Here is a 25293-nt window from a genome sequence, read left to right as displayed (position 1 = left end):
GTGCTTAAACACTCTCATAGCACACTTACCACTACATGATATGCGCATAGTCGCCTTTTATATCATATCCATATCCAGCTTAACCTTAATACCCATTCCCAATAAAACACAGACTACCATTTTAATGTTGTAAAATTATTGTCCACAGCGTTAACATATTGTGTAAAAAAAGGTGACTGCCAACACCTAATACATACTAAAATACCAAAAGTAATTAACCCTGGCAATGACCCCCAAACAGGAATATAAACCATAACATAACAAGAATAATATTCACATAACACAACCATAGGCGTGCGCAGCCTATTGTATAAGGGTGTGCACCCTAAAGCACACAAACACACGATATATATATATATATATATGTATACATAAACACACATATACTGCTGTGTGTGTGTGTGTAGGCGCTGTGTGTGTAAGGACACTGTGTGTGTGAGGGCAATGTGTGTAAGGAGCACTGTGTTTGTAAGGGTGCTGTGTGTGTAAGGACGCTGTGTGTGTAAGGGCGCTGTGTGTGTGTGTGTGAAGGCACTATCTGTGTAAGGGTGCTGTATGTGTGTGTAAGGTTGCTGTTAGTGTGTATATGTGGGGGTGATGTGTGTGAGGGCGCTGTGTGTGTAAGGGCGCTGTATGTGTGTGTAAGGGTGCTGTGTGTGTGTATTTGTGAGGATGATGTGTCTGTGTGTGAGGGTGCAGTGTGTGTGTGTGTGAGGGTGCTGTGTGTGTGTAAGTGTGCTGTTAGTGTGTATATGTGAGGGTGATGTGTGTGTGTGTGAGGGTGCTGTTAGTGTGTGTGTGTAAGGGTGATGTGTGTGTGAGGGTGCTGTTAGTGTGTATGTGTAAGGGTGCTGTGTGTGTGCTGTATGTGTGAGGGTGCTGTGTGTGTAGATGCTGTGTGTGGGGGGGGGGGTGCTGTTTGTGTGCTTTATGTTTGGGGGATTGTGTGGGGGCCGTTTAGTAAATATCCCCCCTCCCTTCTTACCTTATTTAGGGAGGACCTTAGGGACCTTGCTGCTGCTGCCTTCCCTGGTGGTCCAGTGGAGGTGGGGCAAATTGCTTAATATCCCCCCTCCCTTCTTACATTATGCCTGGGAGGCGGGATCCTTTCTGCTGCTGCCTTCCCTGGTGGTCCAGTGGTGAGAGTGAACTCTAGCCTGCAGGGCTAGAGTTCACTCTTGCGAGATCTGAGCGTTGCCGCAATCCCGCGAAAGGACCCGGTGGAGCTGCTGGCAAGAGCTCCCTGGGTCCTCTCCTGCCTCCCTCCCTGCCTATGGGTCAGTAGGGAGGGAGGCTTAGAGCAGAGCCGGTGCTCTGATAGCGCCGGCTCTGCATGAGCCGACAGGGGGGATCCTGAGATCTCCCCTGCCGGTCTCAATACATAGGCGTGCCGCGGGGATTAGGGTGTGCCCAGGCACACCCGGCACACCCCGTGTGCACGCCTATGAACACGACACACCACCCAAGTGGCATGCTTACTAATACATAACAAACCGTAGGGGTATACCGTGACACCCCCAGGTTCGGAGCCACCGACGAGCTCGAACCTACCAAACCACCTAACCCCGCCGCTGTGACTAAGCAAGAAAATATCAACAGAACCAAAAAGGGAATGAGGGAGGGACAACTACAGGTAAGGGTAGGTAGGTTAAAATGGCCTCTACCTAAAATGGGCAGAATACATACCCCTCTTAACCCCCCCCCACTAACCCCCTAGCCACATACTACTAACCTCCTTTGCCTGCCTCCAGCTCTATCAGGGCCCATTCCTCCCACTGTGTCGCTCCATGGGTTACACGATATGCGCATAGTCGCCTTTTATGGCATATCCGGCTTAACCTCAATACCCATTCCCTATAAAACAGACTACCATTTTAGCATTGGAAAATTATTGTCCACAGCTTTATTAACATATTGTGTAATTAAGGTCATTGGCAACACCCAATACATACTAAAATACCCCTCTCACACCAAAAGTCATTAACCCTGGCAATAACCCCCAAACATGAATATAAACCATAACATATCAAGAATAATATTCACATAACACACCAACCAAGTGGCATGCTTACAAATATACAACAAACCGTAGGGAAATACCGTGACACCCCTACACCCCCAGGTTCGGAGCCACCAACAAGCTCAAACCTACCAAACCACTGTAATCATCGGAAGTATTTTCCACTCAACCTGACCCTGCACGTTATTAACTCACTTTACCCTGCCACAGCTCAGGTCTTGACCACCTCAAGCCTAAAGCTTTTTTAATACCTTCCTGAAACCCAAGGTTAAGGAAATTGTTCCCCACCTCGGAGATGTGCACTCCATCCGCCCGATACCTCTGTGGCTGTCCCAATTCTGAAGGAATGTTCATACAGTTCACCCTCCAAGGGCTTCAACCCCACCTGACGTAAAACCAATCTAAAAACCTGAAGGAATTGGAAGTGCGACAGAGAAGACCCATCTTCATGCACCAAGAAAGAGCCCGCTACTCTCGAATGTTCCCCCAGAAACGCATTAGCACAGTAAACAGGGCATAGAACTTGGCAATGGAAACAATGTGATCCAACACCCCTTGCCGAACACGTCGTTTTGGACCTACGTAAACAAATCTGTAGCCTATCCCAAGACAGCTCGACATCCGCCGGCTGCACTCCCCCATCTCCCATCCAGTTTCTACTCACCAGTTCTCCCACTCTAAACTCCCAAAAAATGGCCACGCAAAAACCACGGTGAACAGCGTCACCTTGAAATCAGAACAACAAACAGTAGGTAAAGCCCCCACCAAACCCTCCAAGACCTCAAAGGATAACGGGCATCTACTATCCCCCGAAGATCGCCTGCTTAACGACGAAATGTTTTGTCAGGTCTTCCCATCCATTCAGCTTGAAAAGGAACGCCAGTGCTCCATGGTCCTGTCAACCACCCAGCGAACAAATGGCATAAAAACCAAAGCAACAAATCCAACCATCCCTCCCTGGATTTCTGCCCCCCAGTATGTCCCACAAGAATAATATTTACATAAAACACACCAACCAAGTGGCATGCTTACTAATACACCATAACAAACCATAGGGGTATACCGTGACAACCCTACACCCCCAGGTTCGGAGCCACTGACGAGCTCGAACCTACCAAACCACTGTAATTCTGTATTTTCCACTCAACCTGACCTTGCACGTTATTAACACATTTTATCCCATGCTCTCTATACTTTGATGTAAGCTGCCCACGTTCCAGGTAACAAAGTCTTGAAAAAGGAATGGGTTGGCCCATAAGATTGTCTAGTGTAGCTGGACAGGGAGGGGGTAACCCTCAAAAGTAGAAAGTACAAAGGGAGAGAAATCTGTCCTTAAATTGAAACACAATATTAGAATATTAGTATAAAAAAAAAGACATTCCTAATTAAATATTAGTGTTTATGCTGGCTGACTATTGACTAGCAGTCGGAATAGCTGACACAAGAAAATAGAGGCGTATACATAGGGGGTAAGGGGGGGGGACAAAAAGGAGGGAAAAAACAACATAGAACGTAAACATAAGTTGTTTACTTATTTATGAACTGATCAGTTATAAATGAATATATATATCATAAGGTACCTGGGGTGAGAGAATACGTCAAAAAATCCCCAGAGTCCAAATAGTATGGCTAATCTATTCTCCAATATTCCAAAGAAGGATTAATAGAAGATGACCTAGTAAATCTTAGAGGAATAGGTTTGTATAGTCGCAAACTATTAAAGTTGATTATTAATTATGTCCGGTGAGCTCAATGTGACAATATAGATATTAGGTATAGCAACTAAATGTGATTGCCAGTCTGAGAGAGCTCAAAGATACTGAGACAGATAGCGGAGTAATTCCTGAAGAGTGGTCAGTATTAAAGTGTTAACTGACTGGATCCAAGATCTAATGCTGAACAGAGAGATTGGTGCAACCAGTTGTCTATAGAGGTAATAGTACACGTGGTTAACTGATGGTAGCCTGCTGCATTACCGTTATTGTCAATGAACAAGTTCAGAGGTAATGAGACAAGTAGCGGAATAAATACTAAAAATGGTCTGTATACAAAGTATCCACTGTCTTGCTCCAGGATATTAAACCGTGATGAGACAGATAGCGGAATAAATACTGAAAATGGTTTGTATACAGAGTATCCACTGTCTTGCTCCAGGATATTATAACGTGATGAGACAATAGCGGAATAAATACTAAGAATGGTAGGTATATAATGTGTCCGCTGGTTTGCTCCTCGATATTGTGCCAGGCAGTTCAAGGCTAGTGAGACAAGTTGCGGAATAAATACTAAGAATGGTCTGAATACAATGTAACCGCTAACTTGCTCCAGGATATTATACCTTAATGAAACGCATAGCGGGATAGATACTAAGAATGGTAAGTATACAAAGTAACCGCTGGCTTGCTGCTAGATATTATGCCGGGCAGTACAAATGTTTACGTTGGAAGTGCTATTTGACTGCTGGTAGCATATAGCGCTACGTCGTCTGAAGGGGTAGCCCAGTTCTTATCGTCAGCTTCTCTTCTTAAACAATTCTAGAGATAAAAAGAAAGAAAGTGCCTTCATGGGCACCAGTAATAGTAAAGAAAGAATATTGGAGATTTGCCGGTGCAGAGAGTAAGCAGTGGCAAAAATAGCTAGTATAAAATGGTTAGTATTAGACCCTCGGTCGGTCTGTTACTCAGCACTGCTCGTCAATGAACTGCATACCAAGGTTCCTTGATTGGTAAGTCAAGCAAGTGTGGTTGCTGAAATTCCGAGGGAGCAGTCATGTGGTAAGTGTTATGACGAGAGCGCAGAGTGATGTCTGAAAACCCGACGCGCGTTTCGCCCTGTTTAGGGGCTCGTCAGGGGGAAATTACTCCCTCCAGTGGTAGAATTATAAATCCCACCCTTACAGCTGATTGGTCCGTTTTCGGCTGTCTGGGAAATGGTAATCTATGGTGGCTCAGTAGGGTCAGAAGTGTAATGATCTCACAATATCTTGGTTTGCGATATGTATATGCCCATGTCCATGTGCATATACAGTACTAGTAACTATCACTATAGGTTATTAGAGATGTTTCAGTGTGGTATAAAAAAGATGGTCCTAAGTTATACCTGGAGGTGAGTGAGTATGTTAGAAAATGTATGTAAGTACCTACTCAGTTTAGAAAACACCTCTTATTCAGGGCATAAAAATATAAGTTTAGACATTATATCCATGTAGGAAATGAAACAGTTAGATAGATTAAAGGAAAAGATCTTTTGATAAGAGTGTCATACATAGATCAATGGTGGCAGTCTTCCAGCCATTACTGAGATTCATATCAGTAGTTTTTACAAATTGCTCATCACAATTTGATATATAAGAGCATGAAATGTATGAGAGCACCAAATGAAGTGCAAGTAAATTTTGCAAAGGAGAACCAGTGGAGGAAAAGCTGTTATTAATCGTGCTCTATAGCCACCGATTACTAGTGTATAAATGGTGTATAATTAAATTCTTCGTTTAAGCCACGAGGGGCTAGAGTCTTGAAGGTAAAGATCCAGTGAGATTCTTTTTGTAGTAGAATTTTGTGAAAGTCGCCTTTCCTTGGGTTAGGCATTAGTTTCTCAATGGCCTGAAATCGCAGATTGTCAGCGATGCCATTGTGGAAATTGAGGACGTGTCTTGCTACTGTGGTCGGAGTAACAGTATTCTTGCTGGAATTTATATGCTGCAGAATCCTTCGTCTGAATTGTTGGAAGGTCTTGCCGATATACTGGATTCCACAGCTACAGGTGATGAGATAGATAAGTCGAGTGGTGCCGCAGTTTATCAAAGCATTAGTGTCAAAGCTGATATGCGTTTGGGTGGAGACCACCGACTTCGTGGGTGAGATGTACTGGCAGTCTTTGCAATGGCCGCATTTGTAGGTTCCCTTTAGATCAGAGAGCCAGTTTGATGGTGCTGAAGGGGAAGAGAGGTGACTATGAACAAGTTGATCCTTGTAAATTGGGGGGTCTCCGTGCTGTTAGGGATGGATGGCTGGGTAATATTTTTTGAAGAACAGGATCATGTTGGAGCATGGGCCAGTTCCTTTTGAAGATGTTGGTCATATGGTCCCAACCTTGGTCAAAGGTGGCGATGCAGCGGGGAGTCTTCGAATCTTGTACAGGTCTAGTGAAGTGGAGGCTGGAGTGTCTATTGGTGCCACTTGCTCGTTGGAATGCCTGTTTGAGGACCCGATTAGGGTATTGTAATTCTTTAAAACAGGATTTGAGAAGTCTGCATTCTTTATAAAAGGTCTCATCTTGTGAGCAGTTCCGTCTTGCCCTAAGATACTGACCATAGGGGATAGAGGCTTTGAGTCGATAGGGGTGGTGACTAGTCCAATGTAGTAGACTGTTTGTAGAGGTCTCCTTTCTAAAAAGTTCGGTCTGAATGGTCCCGTCTTGTTCCAAAATGATCTTGAGGTCCAAGAACACTAGTTGGTGCTCAACTACATGCGTCAATTTGAGATTGATATCGTTATCATTTAGCATCTTGACGAAATCTTCAAACATGGTCACAGAGCCTGTCCAGAGAAGCAGCATGTCATCGATGTATCTGTGCCAAGTTAAAATGAATTCATGAAACCGGCTAAACCTTGTGGTAGTGACGACATGTTGCTCCCACCATCCCAAAAATAGATTAGCGTATGTGGGTGCACAGGCTGTCCCCATAGCTGTGCCGGAGACCTGGAGATAATAAGAGCCGTTAAACACAAAATAATTGTGCGTCAAAACAAACTCAAGTGAAGCCAAGATAAAATCCTTTTGGGAATTGTTGTATGAGGTGTTGTTTAGAAAGAACCTGCAGGCCCTAAGTCCCATCTGGTGGGGTATGTTGGTGTATAGGGAGACCACATCTAAACTCGCCAATTGCGTATAGGGGGGGGGGGTGGGGGCAGTCATGTCCTGCAAAGTTAGTAGAGTGGATTTAGTATCCTGGAGGTAGGAGGGTAGTTTTAGTACTAGGGGGTGTAGAATTCTTTCAATAAATTTGTGTCAGCTATTCTGACTGCTAGTCAATAGTCAGCCAGCATATACTGTACCTAAGAATTGGTGACAGTTTACGTTAGGTACGTTTTTTCGACATATTAAAGCATTGTATTTTATTTCTTAGAGAAGGAATCCAAGGGTAGCAACAAAGACCTCCAGAAAACTCTATAAACTGTGCAAGGCTTTGTGTTCACTGTCATAAAAACATTAAACAAGAATGATGCTCACGGAAGATCACCATGAAACCACTAATGTAAAAAAAACATTGCAGCATGTCTCAAATTTGCCCAAGAACATCTGAAAGTTCCACTACGCCTCTAGGAAAATGTGCTGGACAGATGAGACAAAAGTTGTCTTTTTGGCAAAAATACACAGTGTTACATGTGGAGGAAAATTGCACCAAACACCAACATGAAACCTCATCCCAACTGTTGAGCATGCTGGAATAGTATCATGGTTTGGGGCTTCTTTCCTACCTCATGGCCTGGACATCTTGCAATCATTATGGGAACAACAAATCCAAAAGTATATCCAGACATTACAGGAGAATGACCTAAACCTCAAGAGAAATCGGGCAATGCAACAAAACAATGACCCATTAAGTACAAGTAAATCAACTAGGAAATGGCTGAAAAGGATGTTTTGTGTTTGGGGATGGCCAAGTAAGTGTCCTAAACTTAATCCAATTCTGATGCTGTGGAATGACCTGAAGAGCATTGTGCAATCAAGACAATCTAGAAATATTGATGAACTGAAACAGATTTGTTGAGAGGAATGGAGGAAAACCGCCACAAATATTGAGGAACTGAAAACAGATTTGTAGGGAGGAATGGTCCAAAATTCATACATGCATTTAAACCTCCACTGTAGATCTATTGATTACTCAATGTATTAAAAAACAAACAAAATGAAAATTGCAACTGTTTGTCTATAATTATGATTAGATGAAGATCAGAGTCATTTTTATTTCTAGAAAAGTTATTTTTGCTGAGACAGTTGACATAGACTCCAGTATCTTTTTCATACTTATCTTCAGTAGTGACAGTCCCATCATCACATATTGCTGCTGAGTGACACTGTGAGATATTTGTATAACTCCCCATATATCTGTCTTTGCAACTAACTTACCTGTGAATGTGATCTTTCCAGCCTCTCTGGAAGTGGATGGCAACTAGTGACTGATTCCCAGACACTGTGGCCTGGTGCCGTATAAGGAAACTTCCATTCCAAACTGACCTGTGCCGACCCAGAGCACTTCCCCACAGGGTCCAAGAGAGCAAAATCACCTGTGTAAATAAAACGAAGTGGGTTAATATATCCTAATGTGTACTTCCACTTACTAATTAGGAAATTTTTGCAACTGCATCTAGCCTTATGATCAACACCTTATTTGAATAATTTAACCACTTAAAAACCAGTGACAAACTGGGCACATCTTGATATAGAGGAATTAGCTTAACCCCTGGTCTTGGTTTATTCACATATCGGCCTGCTCTTATATTTTCTTTAGTCTATAATAATTCTAGGCCAGGGGTAGGCAACCTTTTAGCAGCACTGTGCCGATATAGGATTGTGATGTCCCGTAGCGTGCCGGTCCTATTTTTTTTTAAAATGAGGTGTGTATGCTGCCGTATCCTGCTTGTGTTATTTTTACTGTAATTGCTTTGTATTGTTGTATTTGTGCGTATATGCAGGGCCGTCTTTAATATTGACTGGACCCTGGGCAAAGCATTTGTTCGGGCCCCGCTGGACCCTGTCCCCCCTCCCCAGGCATGCAATCACGTCCTCCACCTCAACGCAGTGGCGGACCTAAAGTAGAGAGGTGCAAGAATTTTTTTGGGTCTCCCTGTTGCACGAGTGATTAAAAGGTAGATCCCCATCTGTCGTGCAACTCCAGTAATGCATTGACAGCTGGGGCTCTGCCATTTACCCATGTTTCCAGGTCTTAGCACTAAGCGGTTTTTGTGTGTTTGAATGTAAACAGGTTTTTGTATGGAATATGTTTGTATGTGGTGTTGGCGTGACTGCAAGTATGTATTTGTGTAGTGTTTTTGAATGCAGGGGTGTATTTACATATAATTTTGGTGTGTAACACAGACATGTGTTTGTACGTAGTGTTGAAATTTGAATGTAGGGGTGTATTTGTGTGTAGTGTTAGTGTGTGAATGCTGAGATGTATGCACATATACACGCACACAGAGATATATACACACTGAAACACACACACAGACATACTGACACACACACACAGATATACTGACACACACACACAGACATACTAACACACACACACAGACATGCTGACACACACACAGATATACTGACACACAAACATACTGACACATACACATACAGACATGCTAACACACACACACACTGACACACACAGATATACCGACACACACATACTGACACACACAGACATACTAACACACACACACACTGACAGACATACTGACACAGACATACACACATACAGATATACTGACACACACAAAAATTACACTTTTAAACCCACCCTCCAGTTTTCTACCTTTCCTGCTGGTGGCTGAAGGTGTTGGGAGTTGGGGTCTGGCTCTCTCGGCCAGCCCCCCTCCACTCTGCCTACTCTTCTTTCCCGCACGCTCCTCTCTTTGTGGGAGGAAGTGACGGCCGTGCCCAGCCTGTTGCCAAAAAGCAAGGGGCCCGCTCGCGCTGTTAAAGCGCCTCAGTGCACCACCGGGACCCTGCTGACAGAAGCCCACCAGGTGGCCCTTTGTGCACGGGCCACCCGGTGGGCCTCCTTAGTGTGCAGATTACCGGCCGGGGGTTAGAAATAGTTGAGGCCAGCGGGGCTCACGGTGCAGCTACCCAGTTTGCCCCACGTTAAAGACGGCCCTGCGTATATTAGCTATTATATTGTATATGTTCATGAGTAGTTTATGGTATTGTGTATGATACATATGAATGTGAGTTGTGTATGGGGGCTGCTTGTGGAATTGTGTGAATGGATATGTCACATTGTATGTTTGGTAGTATGTGTGGGGGCTGTTTGAGGTATTGCATGTGAGAGACTGCATGTGGGGTTGTGTGCATGTATGTGGATTGTTAGTAGTGTTGCGTTTGTGCAGATTATGTGTATATTTGTGTGTGGGCTGTCCGTACTATTTGTATGAGGGATTACACAGGAATGCAGGATTCTGCATTCCTGTGTATATCTAGCAGTCTGGGTGACTTCCCTGGGTTCCAGTGGGGACCAGACCGGCCAGGTACATGTCAAGGACAGGAGCTGCAACAGCAACAGCAACTGCGAGCTGCTCTACTACAGTGTGGATTCCTATTCACAAGTGCTGTGAGGAAGTGATCTGAGATCACTTCCTCTACGTGCTGCAATGCATAAATTGAGGATTGTCTTTCACCACCTTTTCGGATTAGCAGATATCTGAAGTTTTACTGGGACTCCTGATAGGCCAGATCCTATTTGTCTCTAGCAGCCTTGAGTGCCGTGCAAAGACACCTCGAGTGCTGTGCTTGGCACTAGTGCCGTAGGTTGCCTACCTCTGTTCTAGGCTGTAGTCACACAATACAGGGCAGGGTCTACAAGCAGGGATAATGTTAGGTCTGAGATTTCGATGTAAGATTGTTAGATCCTCCATACCTTTTCTGCACTGTAAAATGTAGAATTCAGAAGCTGCAGGAATGTTGGTTAATCCCTCAATTCCTTAAAAATGACATAATTAAATAATTTTGCTAAAAAAATTATTTACATGTCCTAGAATACAGGGTGGCCCCGGAAACCATACTTGTAGACAAAAATAAAATAGTGGATATGCGTACAGGGTTATTTCCTGAGAATTCAAAGTGATTTTCAAATTTAAAACCAAAGTAGCCGAACTGAAAGCACGGCGAATTTAGAGAATGTTTACGCATAGGCTATTTTTGACCCTGTTAATTAACCCTGTTAATTCAGAGGCAGAAAATTAATGGCCAATTGTGTTCACATTACAAGCACCCAAATATATTATTAAAAATATCTGAAAAGATGTTGATATTATTTAAATAAAAATGTTAGTTCAATGCATATTATTCCCTAATGATCTTATTGGGTGTCTATTCTACTTTAACATGATTGAGGCTTAGCAGTACTATATATACCTGTCTCGAGTTAATCTCCTATTCATTTCCGTAATTTTCATTGACACAGTGTGAAACAGTATACATTCCAAAATCATGGTCTGTTAGCAACCCTGAGGTTAGGTTTCAAAAACAGTGTGCCAGATCCTTTATTTTAAGATTGATGTAGACCGTGGTTCTCAATGAAGGACTAGGAAATTTTGGCCTGGGCAAGAATAAATTAATTGCCTTTTTTTAACATCCCAAGTACAATTATTTCTTTGAAGATGGCTCTACACACACTCCACAGATGATATATGGACATATGGGTGTGACAGATGAAGGCTGCTGGTGTCACAAATTGTGACATCATCAGCACTGGTGCAATGATTTTTGGCTCCACAGGCGAAGATGCATTTTGCCACCTAACGGACCCCTCAAAAATACTTCTTCACCAGTGTATCTCTTAACCCCCCTTTTGTGTTTCCTATACCTACTTTTGTGTCTTACACCTCCTTTAGTGTATCTTATCCCCATTATCCTGGACCCTTTTGTCTATCTCTTTCTCCACTTCCCCAGCCCTTCTGTATATTTCCCTCCCACAGCCCTACTGTGTCTCTTTCCCCTTAGTCTCTCTGTTTGTCTTTTTCATCTCCTATCCAGCCCTTCTGTGTGTCTCCCCCACAGCTCCTTTTGTATATCTCTCCCCATCCTCTTTTGTGTGCCTCTTTCTTCCCCCAGAGACCCTTTTGTATGTCTCTTCCTCCCAGCCCCTTTTGTTTTTCTCTTTCTCCCCTTTCCTAGGCCCTCTGTGTGTTTCTTCCCCCCCAGCCCTACCTGCTCTGTATGTCTTTCTCCACTTCCCCATGTGTGTCTTTCTCCCCCCAGCCCCATTAATGTCTATTTTCCCCAGTACTTATTGTGTGTCTCTTCCCCCAGTCGTGTGTGTGTGTGTGTATATATCTCTTTCTCCCCTTCCCCAGTCCCTCTGTGTGTCTCATTTACCCTTCTCAGACTCTCTGTGGACATGCTACTGTCCACCCCCATTTGTTTTTAAACTCCTCAACCTGCAACCCATGGGTGAGCGGTAAGGGAGGAGCAGGTGGACAATGAAATGCCCTCCCAGATTATTATAGTAGTAGCCCCCACCTGCCACATACAGTGAATACGCGTTGGACAGTTCAATGTTTCCCCTGGTTAAATTTTAGAGTGCCATTGCTGACAATGGGTGTTGGCGGTGGGGACTTTTAGTATGTCCCCCATGTTTTTTTTCATAGAGCTCCTACATCCTGACAAAAGGCAGTCGCAGGGGATAGATATTATTGAATTTTAAACCACCACCTGATGTCTACAGGTGGGGGCATGACAAGACCAGTTTACAGGCCCCATCTGCTGCCCAGTCACTAGTTTTTAGTTACAGTGACCAGCCACTGACTTCACACTGTGTAGTAGATATGCCCCCACCTGCAGTAGGGATGGTGGGGGCTTAAGGGAAGTGTTAAAACTCCCTTATCTAATATTGGAGTCATATTGACCATCATAGGTTTGTTTCTTTTAATTTCTTTAACTTTTTAATGGTGGCTAGCTATCAAGGAAATTGTTTGGATTTTTATAATGTTCCTTTGCTAAAGTTTTAGTTGATGACCATATTAAAAATAGAAGTTTCAATAATTTAGGGTTATTCAAAATTATGCTACTCACTCCCTGAATATATCTTTCCCTGTGTCTCCTGAATCAGCGATACTGGATTTTTTGCCCACCTTGTCATATCTCAGAACTCTAAATTAATGCTTAATATCCATTTTACAAAACTGGATTCAGTCTATCCCTCCCCCTCCTCCCCCTTCCCCTGCCATCTTTGCTCAAAATTATCTTTTGCCTTTCATGTTGGATTGGTTGCAAACCTGTACCAATAGGGATATAGTAGCCAAAATATTTTTTCACACCTGGCGAATCTTCATTAACTCTCTTGAAACTCCTAAAAGACAAAAGCTCTAAAACATTTCATTTAACAAATTGGTATTTGCAGTGAGTTTTATTGAACAAACTTGCTATTGTCCTGTAGTATGTGCCCGATGGCCCAGGACCCACTGTCTAATTACTTTTTCTTATCCTTCTACTTTTGGATATTAGATCTGCTAACACACATTTCACATTTTCATGACCAAGACCCAATATTGATACTTCTATTTCATGTTTGAACTCATGTTTGCAGTCAGCTATGCAAAACCTCAACAAAAAACATTGTACTAAGTAACAACTGTGTATTCTATTGTGTGGGCTCTATTAATCTGCATGCACTACTTTTAAAAAATGCACAATGAATGTGAAGTAAGATGTCACTCATGCTCTCTGGTTATAATAAAACCAGATAGATGTGTCTGATAGTGGATACATTATGAACATTTATGCTGCCACCTTCACTTTATATTCATCTCTCACCTTGGATGCTGTCTCCCTGTGCCAGGGTTAGGAGTGGCACCTCTGCTCTACCCAGATAACTTCCAGGTTTTGTTTCCTCATCATCAAACACATAAATATACAAATGCTCCTTGTGAAGATATCTCTCCAAGTCAATAGTCAAGCACACAGGGTAGTACACTTCATCCCCAAATTGGGGGTTATTACTGCATGGTATGATACAGGTGGAGTGGTCTTGGTGATGGTAGAAGCGGTAAACAGCATAAGGACTGGGTTGGTAACCAATGCGCCCTCCCCATAGCCTTCTGCAGCCCCAGATCCGAATGACCAGCACATTCTGGGGTCCATCAGCGAGAGATGACACGATGGACTGGAACAAAAAACATTAGCGTTGGGACATTCACTCATCTGTTTACACATTTGATGCATAATCACAATTTCATGTTAATCGATATCATTCTGTTATACACTACAATTCTTTTGACTTTGTCCATGCTACACAATTAAGGGTTACTAAGAGTAGCAAGAGGGTAATTGCCAATAGCATTACAGCGCAACCTCCCAGAGCCATTCTCCTGCAGATTGAAAGAGTACTGCAGGTGCGTGACAGCAGGTGTGAGCAGGAATTGTAAAGGGTCTTTCTAGGGACAACACTGATAGGTTTTTACATGGGCAAGCAGTCTGCAAACTCAGTGCTTTACATGGGCAAACAGTCTGCAAACTCAGTGCTTTCCATGGAGACTGTAGCATCTGGGTATGTATGGTTTTCTCTGTAAGAGCTTGAAAGTGGCAGCTGGGTGACATGACATTCCTCCCATATACCAGTCATCATTGGTGCTAATGGATTTACATAACCCAGTGTGAGTCTCTTAGAAACACAGAGATCTCTGTAAATACTCTTCATACTGTGTAGGTCATCCTGATGGACTTTGCAGGTATATAAGGTGCCACACCAATTCCAGTAGCCTCTATCTATCAAACCCATGTATCACGTGAACTGTGTCAGTACAGCCATTCTCAAAGACGTTTGTGCTGTTTATGCATAAAAAGGCTATTTGCTTGTCAGCCCTCCTCTTATATCACATGGATACATGTAATTAAAAAAGATCACAATATTACGGGATGAATCACAGTTTTGTGCATAGCGTCTTTTTTCTCTATTAATATCATTATCACAATAAATTGGCTCACCTTGGGAGCAGCACTCTGTCTGTGAGTGGATAGGTAACCAGCTGCTTTGTTTCTCTGTCTTTGTAATCTTTGAGTCTGGGATAGAGATCCATGCAAGCGCAGCCAATAATCCAGCTCTCCAATTATTTTTCCACAGGCATCTTAAAAATATGGTGTTCATATTGAAAATCAACATTCTCCATTTTTTTCTACTTTCTATATGAGTTATTACTAGCCAAAGTCTTGTAAGTTGACAACTAGGTACCAGTAAGTACAAACATATGCATAGCATGGCCAGCACAAGGCTTCTTTAATTATTTCAAGCACTACCTAGACCTAGCATTGCAATTAGGCATCAATAAATCAAAGTGTGTTTCATTTTGTAAATAACTATCCAAACGTGGAAATTACACAAAAACAGTTAATAGAAACATACCCCAAACAATGTTCAAGTATCTAACAAAAAAAACATATCTATCCCCTCATAATGATGACATTTATAAATCTAGGTTCCTTAATTGAAGGCTATTTAATTGCTGTCTCTGCAGGGGATATTACCAGTCAGTTCTGTAGTCCTGTGCACTTTTTCTGTACTTTGTAAAGTAGCTTCAAGTTGCAGTCTACCCCTGGCCAGTTCACGGTGATCACTCCCTATGACTTGATAAAGCTCCACAGTCAAAGTTCCTACTCGTAAGAAGCGAAGAAAGTCAGGATCTGGGACAACAGCATAACTGGAAGTGAAGTTGTATTGCGGTCTAGCTCCACTCACGACAGGTGTGGCATGTGTCTCAAAGTCATAAAAGGAATAGATGCAGAAGGTGACTGGCTGTGGGTCATCAATATCTCTCAGTCCTTGTGGGGAAAAGCAGATACTCCCAAAATGAACCTCAAACAGCGTCTCCCCCCTATGAAGAGCAGGAGGGTGGGAGGAATCCACATCAGGAGAAGAAGGCTCAGCATGGATTACTCGAGGAGGAAATGTACCATATGCAATATCCTTGAGTTGTGCTGGAAGAGATGAGCAACACACACAGGACAGCATTGTAACAATAGTGTAATTGAGCTGGTCATGGGTGGGTAATTTATATATACAACGGTAGGAATTACCGTAGAGAGAATGCCCACAATAAGTGGGAAAAGTAAAAATAATACAATTTTACGAAAATAAAATTTTCTAATTCAAATACTTTTATATAAAGTTAGTTAAGATCTAAACAAAAAGTGTATATACAATGCAATTTGTGTCATATAGGGGCTTAATATAGTTATTCTGGTCAGTATAGTCAGTTCCTGCAGGCATTTTCAGGTAAACACTGTCCCTCAGAGAAATGCAGTGTTTACGTTGCTGACAAGGGACACATCCAGTGGCAGTCACTCAGATGATAGCAAGAGGCACTCCCTGGGTCAGTGGCTCTCCATGCTCTGCATGGAGGCACTGAACTTTCCCCATAGCAATGTATTGAGTCAACGCACCTATATGAGGAGATGCTGATTGGTGCAACGCCTCCTTGGCTGAGATCATCAGAGTTGGCTGAGATCATCAGAGTTGGCTGAGATCATCTAACTAGCAATAGGCAGCGGTATATTTACCGAGAGGCTGACAAGGTATTTGCCTTGGGTGGCACTTTCAGGGGGACGGCAAAAAAATCCCCCCCCCCAAATGCCCTTACAAATGCCTTGCCAGTCTCTTGTCCTGGGGGACCCAGGAACTGGCCGCGTGCCACGTAAGGGACCCCTAGAGGCTGGCATGCGCTGATGTTGCGGTGAGGGAATATGACGTCACTCCCGCCCGGCATCACTAAGAGGTGCACAAGGGAGCTGAGCAGGGAGATCAGGGCACCCTTGCCTCCTGCCTCCACTGTTCATCTTGCCCGCCAAGCTGCAGCCAGCCCCACTGGACCACAGGGAAAATCCACTCCAGCACTCTCAAAGGTAGGAGGCTGGGTGGATTGAACTTTAATTTTTTTTTTTTACATTGTGAGTGTTGGTATGTGTCTGTTACTGAGTGTTTTAGTCTGTGTCTATTAGTGACCGTGTGTGTGTCTGTGAGTTTTAGTGTGTCACGGAGAGTGTATATGTGTTTGTCAGCAAGTGTGTATGTGTCTGTCGGTGAATGCATGTCTGTCAGTGTATATGTGTGTCTGTCGGTGAATGTGAGTGTGTGTGTAACTTTGAGTGAGTGTAACTGTGAATGAGTGAGTGTGTATGTCTGTGAATGTGTATGTTTCAGTGAAAGTGTAGGTTGGTTAAATAATGTATGTGACAAGGACTGTGTATCTGTAAGTGAGTGTATGTCAGTGCATGCATCAGTGAGGGCGAGTGTCTTTCAAAAAGAGAAATTTGGAAGGGGGTGCCCAAGTTTTGTCATGCCCAGGGCAGCACAAAACCAGAATACACCACTGGCAATAGGATAGCCACATGTGAGGTTGGAGCTCCCTCGGTTGACCAAAACAGGCATTTATTGAGTAAGGAGTGTGAGTAGTGAAATAAACTCATTGAGATTTAACTCAACACTGTAAGCTGTAAGGACTATAGTTTCTAACACCCCACTACAGCCTCTAACCCTCCACTACAGCCCCACAACCCCCACTACAGCCCCCTATCTTCTATCACTCTATTACAGGCCTATCCCCTACTACAGCTCTTTTCCCATACAGTCCCTAACCCCCCACTACAGTTCCTATTCCTCTGACTGCAGCCCCTCTATCCCTCCACACCCCTATCTCACCACAGTTCAGCCCCTATCACACTCCAATTTCAACACACTATAGCTCCTATCACTCTACAACAGCCCACTACAGAGAGGACTTTATATAAAGAGTGATAAAAGAGAAGTAAGGGCTGCGCCAAAGTCCTATAGCAATAAATAATCCAATATAAAACAGTCCAAATATAAGTGAAAAAGTCTAAATGGAATGATCTTACTCAGATCAGATAATGAATAAAGTGCTTGATCAAGAGTTATATCCTCACTGTCTTTATCCGGGCAGATCCACTCAAAACATTAAAACAAATTGCAACCTATATTAATGGTAAGCATAGTGGTTACAGAGTATAATATTATGATTTAATAAAAGGAATGAGGTTTGTATAGTAAAATATAAACAAATAAATGGAATCATGTGACTTCCGTGGCTTTGGGTTATACTGCTAAGACCCCTTGGGAAAGGTAGTTTTCCGTCGCCGGCATATTGCCAATTTTAATCATTTCCATCCCTATTTAAACCCATACTGCCATGTATTATGTTTTATTTCATTTTGAAGAAGTCGAAACGCATTGTGGAAATTTTATATTGTGTATTTTAGCTTATTAAAGATTTTTTGGTCACTCTACTTGTGCCAATCATCTATTTATACACTTTCTATTGAATTTATTTTTACCTGGCATTTTAACCATCCTGTACCCCAAGAAATCCCAGGTGAGTATCATACCACCAACGCGGTCATCAAAGAGCAGTTAGCCTGCTCTTCACTTGTGAGTACTATTTTTCTTATCTTATTACTACTGTTTTATTCAGTGTGCACTATTAGTTGTCTCTTTTTACCCTTCTCCTGAGTGTTGAACATACCCCTGACGGAAGAAGCTTACTGCATATCCCATAAGGGGGGATTGTACCGCTGTGCGCTCTTCACACTAGAGCTAGCTATAGCTCTAACAAATGTGAGTTTATTACCATCTCTTCCACATATTGAATATATTGAACTGTACATATTACACTATTTGGTTCCTCTTTTTTTTTTGTCTTTTCATATGAGTGGATCTGCCCGGATAAAGACAATGAGGATATTACTCTCGATCAAGCACTTTATTTATTATCTGATCTGAGTAAGATCATTCCATTTAGACTCTTTCACATATATTTGGACGATTTTATATTGGATTGTCTATTGCTATAGGACTTTGGCGCAGCCCTTACTTCTCTTTTATCACTCTATATTTTAAAAGGGTCTTGAGGGATTCCACTTTTTAGGGATTATGCCAAATTGTTAATTAGCGTTTACTCTTTTCTCTTGTAGGACTTTATGTAAGCCCATTCCTTTCTGTTTTAATAAGTCACTCAATCATAGACCCTGCCTAGAGAAGAAAGTCTAACTTTTGATGACTGGGGGAATTACAACTAGATATTACCCTCCAATATTTTGATCCTGGTATCTCTCTGAAGTAGTCTGTCTTTGTAGTTGTGTTCCATGTCTTCTCTATCTCGGCTTTCACTCTCAGCTCTTAGTCTCACAGTTTTAAGCTCTTCCTGACAAAAGATAGAGACAATTAATGAGAAAGAATAATTTTTAACAAGTCAGGGAAGTCTCAAATTCAACAGCTGTATATTTATTTTGGTATTTTCTATTTTGTTTCATGTTCTTTAAAAGTAGATTTATGTGTACCACATAGTTGACCAAAAACATATAATATCAAATTATATAATCTAGTTTGTCTCCTACACTGTCCACTTACTTGGTAGTCCATATTGATTTTGTGTTGCAGGAGCAACATCTCCCGTGTCTTCTCAAGTTCCAGGATTGTCTCAGCATGTGCTGCATCCATAGTATGTATTTTCCTCTGTAACTCCTTCTCTTGATGTTGATCTTGCTCTGTCCTGTTTTCAGTGCTTTCCCTTTGAGTTTCTTCTTCATTTCTAATTGGTTTGACATTATTTTCGTATTCTAATCTCCTTTTCTCTTCATCCCATCTCTCCACTGATTTGTTTGTATCTCTCAGTCTGTCAAATTCCTCTACTTCAAGAAACTAAATTTGAAAGAAAATCATTAACTTTAGACATGCACTGTACCTCTGTTCCCATAGTGGCTAGTGAGGTTTAATTATGGTGGAGGGGCTAAACTCTGCCCTTGTATTTTAACTTTGCCCCTGGTTCATTAGGCTCTGTCCAGTTACTCTGGATTTCAACTCTTCCCCTGGTTCATTAGGCTCTGCCTATTTACTCCCATGTGCTCAACCCCAGAGCCAATGAGGAATTATAAACTTCCATTTGAAGGACCAAGGATCTTTTGAGATGCAAAGCACTTCTGGCCAAGGCCTCTTTGGCACTTGCCATGTATTCATTCTACCACAATTTCACCTGTTCTGTTAAGTGCACGAATACACACTGAACTTCCACTGGTGCTACAGGTGCAGATGCACTGGCGCCTGCATGCTGAGGGCCACCCGATGGGCATGCGTCTTCCGGGACCTGGCTTTGCTTGGCGGCCCTTTACCAGAGTGACCAGACCCTTTAATAATGTAATGGCAGTGCTAGGAGTAAGTGAAAACTGGTCACTTGCTCCCAGATAACACCGAGCAGCGAGGGAGGGAGAGGGAGGAGAAGGCACAGAGGAGGAGGATGGATTTGAAGAGCCAATGCCTAACTCTCAATAGCCTCAGCCTCCTATATGTATATAGAACACAACATTAAATAGGAATAAAATATTTCAATAAATAAACAAACAAACAAAAGGTTCTTTCTCAGTTTCACATTTAATAATTTCTACACAACAAAGGCAGCTAAAATAAAACTACTCAAAATAGTCCTAATTGTTAAAATGCCCAATATTTCTAGGATTTCGATAAATTGTTAGAAGTTATAAAACAATATTGCAATTTTGTAATTATGGTTAAAGATAAAACTTAGCAAATTTGGCATGCTGAGAGTAGTAGCAGAATTCAAAACTGCTTCAGAAAAGAATATATTTGTAGAAAGTAGGTACCCAGGCTATTTAGCTAAGAGCATTTTGACACTTTTCATTTAACCATTTTATCATGAACATTAGTCAAAATATTTAATAGGTTTGTGGTTTTTCACACATTTTATTTTTTGAAAATTCACAGGTCAAGTACTGTAAACACCTCATACTTTTATTTTGTCACTGTTCTTGAGTATGATAAACCACATGTATACATATTCCCCCAAACCTGCCCCTAATTCTACTCTAATCCTACACCAGCTTGATCTTGTTACAAATTGCAAATAGGCATACTTTAGTAATTCTCCGAACACTTGACCATTGAAGGACCACTAGAGTCACCCAGATCACGTCATCTCAAGGAAGCGGTTGTAGTGGTTGTTTAGTTTTAACTTTGCAATGTAGAACATTGCAGGTTTTTTTTTTTCAGAGGAGGCCTCATCTCTCCACTTCCTGCTCACTTTGGAGTTAAACATTTCCTGCCTACTGCATGAGGGTTGTTCAAGGGATCTGTCTAAAAGTGGAGGATTGTTGAGGGCTGGATCCTCCACAAACCTATAATGATCTATCCTATTCTATTTCTTTTACTCTATCCTATTATATCCTACGTAATCTATCCTGTTTATGGTTACATCACTCTCCTCATTCTCCTTACTCAGATATTTTATATGTCTCATCAAAATAATATTTTGTTTGCTAAAGGATATTTGCATTAACAGCATACATACACTTCACCCGACATATCTTTTCATAATGTACCTCAATGGCTAAGAAAATCACCTTCATGCATTTTCTATGAAATCTATGACTTGTGTAATTTCATATTTTTTCCAGTGAAGACTTACCAATTCCCTTTGGTTGTATTTTATCCACAAACAAAATATACATAGTATTCCCATATATTTTAAGGAAACCAGGGTATCCCTAAGCATTTGAACATGCAAAAGCTTGTAGTTAAAGGAGCACTATAGGGTCAGGAACACAAACATGTATTCCTGACCCTATAGTGTTAAAACCACTATTTAGCCCCTTGGGCCCATTTGCCTCCCTAAAGATAGTGAAATCTTACTTGTATTCAAGTCTGAAGCTGCTGCCTCTGCCTGTGAACTTCCTCTGATCTCTGACATCATCAGAAGTGGTGGCCTGATCGAATCACAATGATTCCCCATAAGACTGTTTGAGACTGACAAGGAGGCAGATCGGGGCAGAGCCAGCACAATTCAAACACAGCCCTGGCCAATCAGCATCTCCTCATAGAGATGAATTGAACCAATGAATCTCTATGAGGAAGGTTCTGTGTCTGCATGCAGAGGGTGCAGACACTGAATGTTTGGATGCATTTTAGGCAGCCATGACCCAGGAAGGATCTCCAACAGACATCTGAGGAGAGGCCAGTGAAGATATCACTAGGCTGTAATGTAAACACTGCATTTTCTCTGAAAAGACAGTGTTCACAGCAGAAAGCCTGAAGGTAATGATTCTACTCACCAGAACAAATTCAATAAGCTGTAGTTGTTCTCGTGACTATAGTGTCCTTGCACTTGATTCATCTGTGGCTGGTTCACCACTAATCTGATTGATAAAATTAGCTAAAAATGATACATTTTACTAAATACATTACTTGAATTGAACTTTGAAAAATATCTTGGCCTTTGTACTTCACACATTATAGGATGACACTGATGCTTACTGAATGTTTGCCCACCTGCACGTTTTGTGATGTTACTTCCCCTTTGCGGTGGATGCCTCTAGACAAAATGGCTGATACTTTCTCCTGGAGTCCAATGATATCATTTGTTTTCTCAAAAAGCTGTATCTGCAGTTGAGAAACTTCTTGCTTGAAGTGTTCTTTTTGTTCTGAGAGATGACACATTACATCACAGGGTTATACAATTGTTAACATATGAAAACCATTTGACAGGGACAGTTTGCAGCAGAGAATTAACTAGTGTTTGCAATGTCTTGAATGGTTCACTCTGCTCCACCTCGAAACAGCCACACATAATACCACCAGCGGTATACTCATTTCATTTAATGCAAAAAGTACCAGTCTCTTTTTCATTACAATGGTGCAGGAGGACACATGTAAACAAAAAGTTTATCTAACTTCAAATTATTTTATAGATACTTAGCTTGTAGCTTCTAAAGTCCCATATACATACACACTACACTGTGGGTATATATGATACATGTGATATGATTCTTTTACATTGGTTACGTCTATATGAAAAACATGTGCGTTTATATTGTGCTGGCTATGTCTATATGAGTGCATACTACCCTTACTCTATGTAAATTTTAAATTGGATAAATATAATTTTTTTCCAGCCGTCTCATATTTTCACGAATAATATGGTATCTATGCAGCATAAACATTTAAAATATCCACATTGCTATAGCATCACAGTAATGCTGCTTCATTTATAACAATAAAGAGCATAACTGCCCCCATTTGCTAAAGGATAGATTAACTAGACACCAGCTGGACAACATTTTGTAAATATGGCAGAATTCTCACCCGATTGGCAATTCTCATATTTACTAAAGCCAAATCAGAATTTAGTCAGTCATTCGACCGGATGCATTTGTCTCAACTTTGAAATCAGTGCTTTTCACATCCACATCCTATAGAAACTATAGAGTGTGACATTTTCAAAGCAGCGATTTTAAATAAAACTGGAACCAAACGCATCTTACAGCGGCATCACTAGTGGAGGTGTGTGGAGTGCCGACCACATCGGGTGACACCGTCAGTGGAGGTGTCACCAGCTGTGTCACTAGTGGGAGGTTGATGATGGGCATCCATCCCCAAATATCGGACTCCATTGCAACAAATCTCTTTGGCCCCACAGGCATTTGTTAGCCCAGCATTGTTTTGTGCTGCTCTGAGAGTTTTGGCTGTGAGCTGTCAAGACACATGGAGCACACATGGCAGTGAGAGCAGTACAAAGCAGTATACTTTAATTTGTGCTCTGGTCTGCCTTTTTTAAAAAAATTGACATCAGCTGCCACATCACTTAACCCAGATTTTTCTTTCTTTAACTATTGATAAATACTAAAATGATACATACTAAAATACTCATATTGATCGCAATAGGCCTTTTCTTTATAGTTTAGGTTAGCTCACTTAACCCTCGTGCCACCAAGGTTTTATTTTTAGCTATTTGCTCGCTGGTTGCTAGTGCTGCCAGTGGGGATATCTGATATTTGGATAGTAACAATTTGGGTCTGGGCTTCTGCAATCTGGCAGCTTTTGGTCTGGCTGAAACCTGGACCACATTGAGGCTCCTTGCAAAACTTAGAACAATGTCTGGATTTTGCAGTCCGTATGGTCCGGTACACAATCAGATCATTTTGCTGTGTTCAGTACAGGGCTGTTCGGACTTTAGGGAGTAGCTCCATGTGCATCCCAGCAGGTGATAAGAATAATTCTGGTTCCTACCTCTTTCATGCAGAAGTTGGTCCGTGACCTGGGTTTGTTCAATCATTAGTGAATGATTCTGGCTCTCCAGTTGCAAAATCTGCTTTTGCAATTCTTTTTCAGTTTCTTGCAAAGTGTTGACACGGTCTGAGTCCATAGTACTGAAGAAAGAATTGAAGACAAAGGACAAGAAAGTATTTATCAAGACAAAATGGACCAACATTTTTATCACACAGTTTCTGGAAAAACATCCATGTTTAGTTGATGTGATTTTTTTTAACCTAGACTTGCCAACAATAACTTTAGTAATGCATGTTTGCCAACTGTTGCGTTACCTTTTGACCAGGTTTTCATAATGTTCTTTGATAAGTTCTTTTTCCTTCTCCAGATCATTTACTCTCTCTTGGAACTGCAATAAACCCACAGTTACATAAAATAATGTGCAGAAATGATATAATTTAGTTTGCATAAGAAGCCAAATACTACTTTTACAGGGTTACTCACTACAGTGAGAAATCAAGGTGAATGAAGGTCAAAATAATCAAAATGTGAAACAAATTATGTCAGTTATGTTTGCACATCAGCTACTTTGGACTTGTTGAAATTTACTTTAAATCCCCCACAAATTCTCACTTTAGTGAATAAACCTGCTGGGCTACATAGTAGGAAATTATTATCATAGTTTTTCCATTTGAAGAATGGGCTTGGATAGATTTGTCCCTCTATCTGTTCTCACAATATGACCAGAACATACCCTCATAAAACACTCTGCAAGTAGACATCATGCATGCACAGGATGCAACAATATGATTGTCTTGAGTGTTAGCACCCTCCACTCGTTCAATGACTAATGACTGACTGATATGGGGATATGGGAGTTGGCTACCAACATGGCTAAAGCAGTAATTTGATCTGGGCAATAGATAGAAAAACAGAAGGATTGATAAAAAATATATATCATTTTGATTATGTTCTCTTTAAGCTTATAATAAGCAATATAATAAAAAAAAAATACTTCTTGCATTCTTCACAACACGCCAACCATCTTATAGGTCATATTTATTTTAAGAGACGCATTCAAAGATTGACTATATATACCAAATTATATTGGGGTTTATGATTGCTCAATGTGCCTTTAAACAGTGTATTTTGCAAGATAACCGCCTTCTTTTATGCAGTAAATACAGCAGATATTAAAATGAAATATATTGATGTGAGAATAAAGTGTAATTTGCCTGACACTCACCTCATGCAGAGATGTCTGTAGATTACTGACACTTTGCTGATCTTCTTCCATGGCCAGTACCTTGGCTCTCTCTGCCTTCAGTTGTGTGCTCAGTTCCTCCAGCTGGGTCAAAATAGCCCGGTGGCTCAATGTCAGTGACTTCTGCTTCTACAGGGAAAATTATTCAACGCCGTCCATGAATGAATTACACCAGCATCTTTGAGTTTTGTGAGCAATTCCATGCGTGTGCTTATGAGATAGCTC

The 25293-nt window shown here is 41.6% G+C and overlaps 1 protein-coding gene across 1 annotated transcript in view; it reads right to left on the bottom strand.

Annotated features, from left to right (window-relative positions):
• Window positions 1-25293, bottom strand: part of RPGRIP1 (RPGR interacting protein 1) — a 72045-nt gene that overhangs the window by 22213 nt on the left and 24539 nt on the right. The window contains exons 10-19 of the mRNA XM_063456507.1: window positions 25051-25197; window positions 24140-24213; window positions 23826-23965; window positions 22089-22240; window positions 19161-19451; window positions 18837-18954; window positions 15266-15715; window positions 14729-14868; window positions 13559-13907; window positions 8153-8310 (exon numbers count right to left, since the gene is read on the bottom strand). Coding sequence (XP_063312577.1) covers window positions 8153-8310; window positions 13559-13907; window positions 14729-14868; window positions 15266-15715; window positions 18837-18954; window positions 19161-19451; window positions 22089-22240; window positions 23826-23965; window positions 24140-24213; window positions 25051-25197 — 2019 coding nt within the window. The remainder of the gene's footprint in view (window positions 1-8152; window positions 8311-13558; window positions 13908-14728; window positions 14869-15265; window positions 15716-18836; window positions 18955-19160; window positions 19452-22088; window positions 22241-23825; window positions 23966-24139; window positions 24214-25050; window positions 25198-25293) is intronic.

This window comes from Pelobates fuscus, chromosome 5 (assembly GCF_036172605.1).
Source record: "Pelobates fuscus isolate aPelFus1 chromosome 5, aPelFus1.pri, whole genome shotgun sequence".
In the NCBI taxonomy this organism is placed as follows: Eukaryota; Metazoa; Chordata; class Amphibia; order Anura; family Pelobatidae; genus Pelobates; species Pelobates fuscus.
The sequence above is the reverse complement of the archived record's forward strand: the minus strand, read 5'-3'. Positions and strand labels throughout refer to the sequence as shown.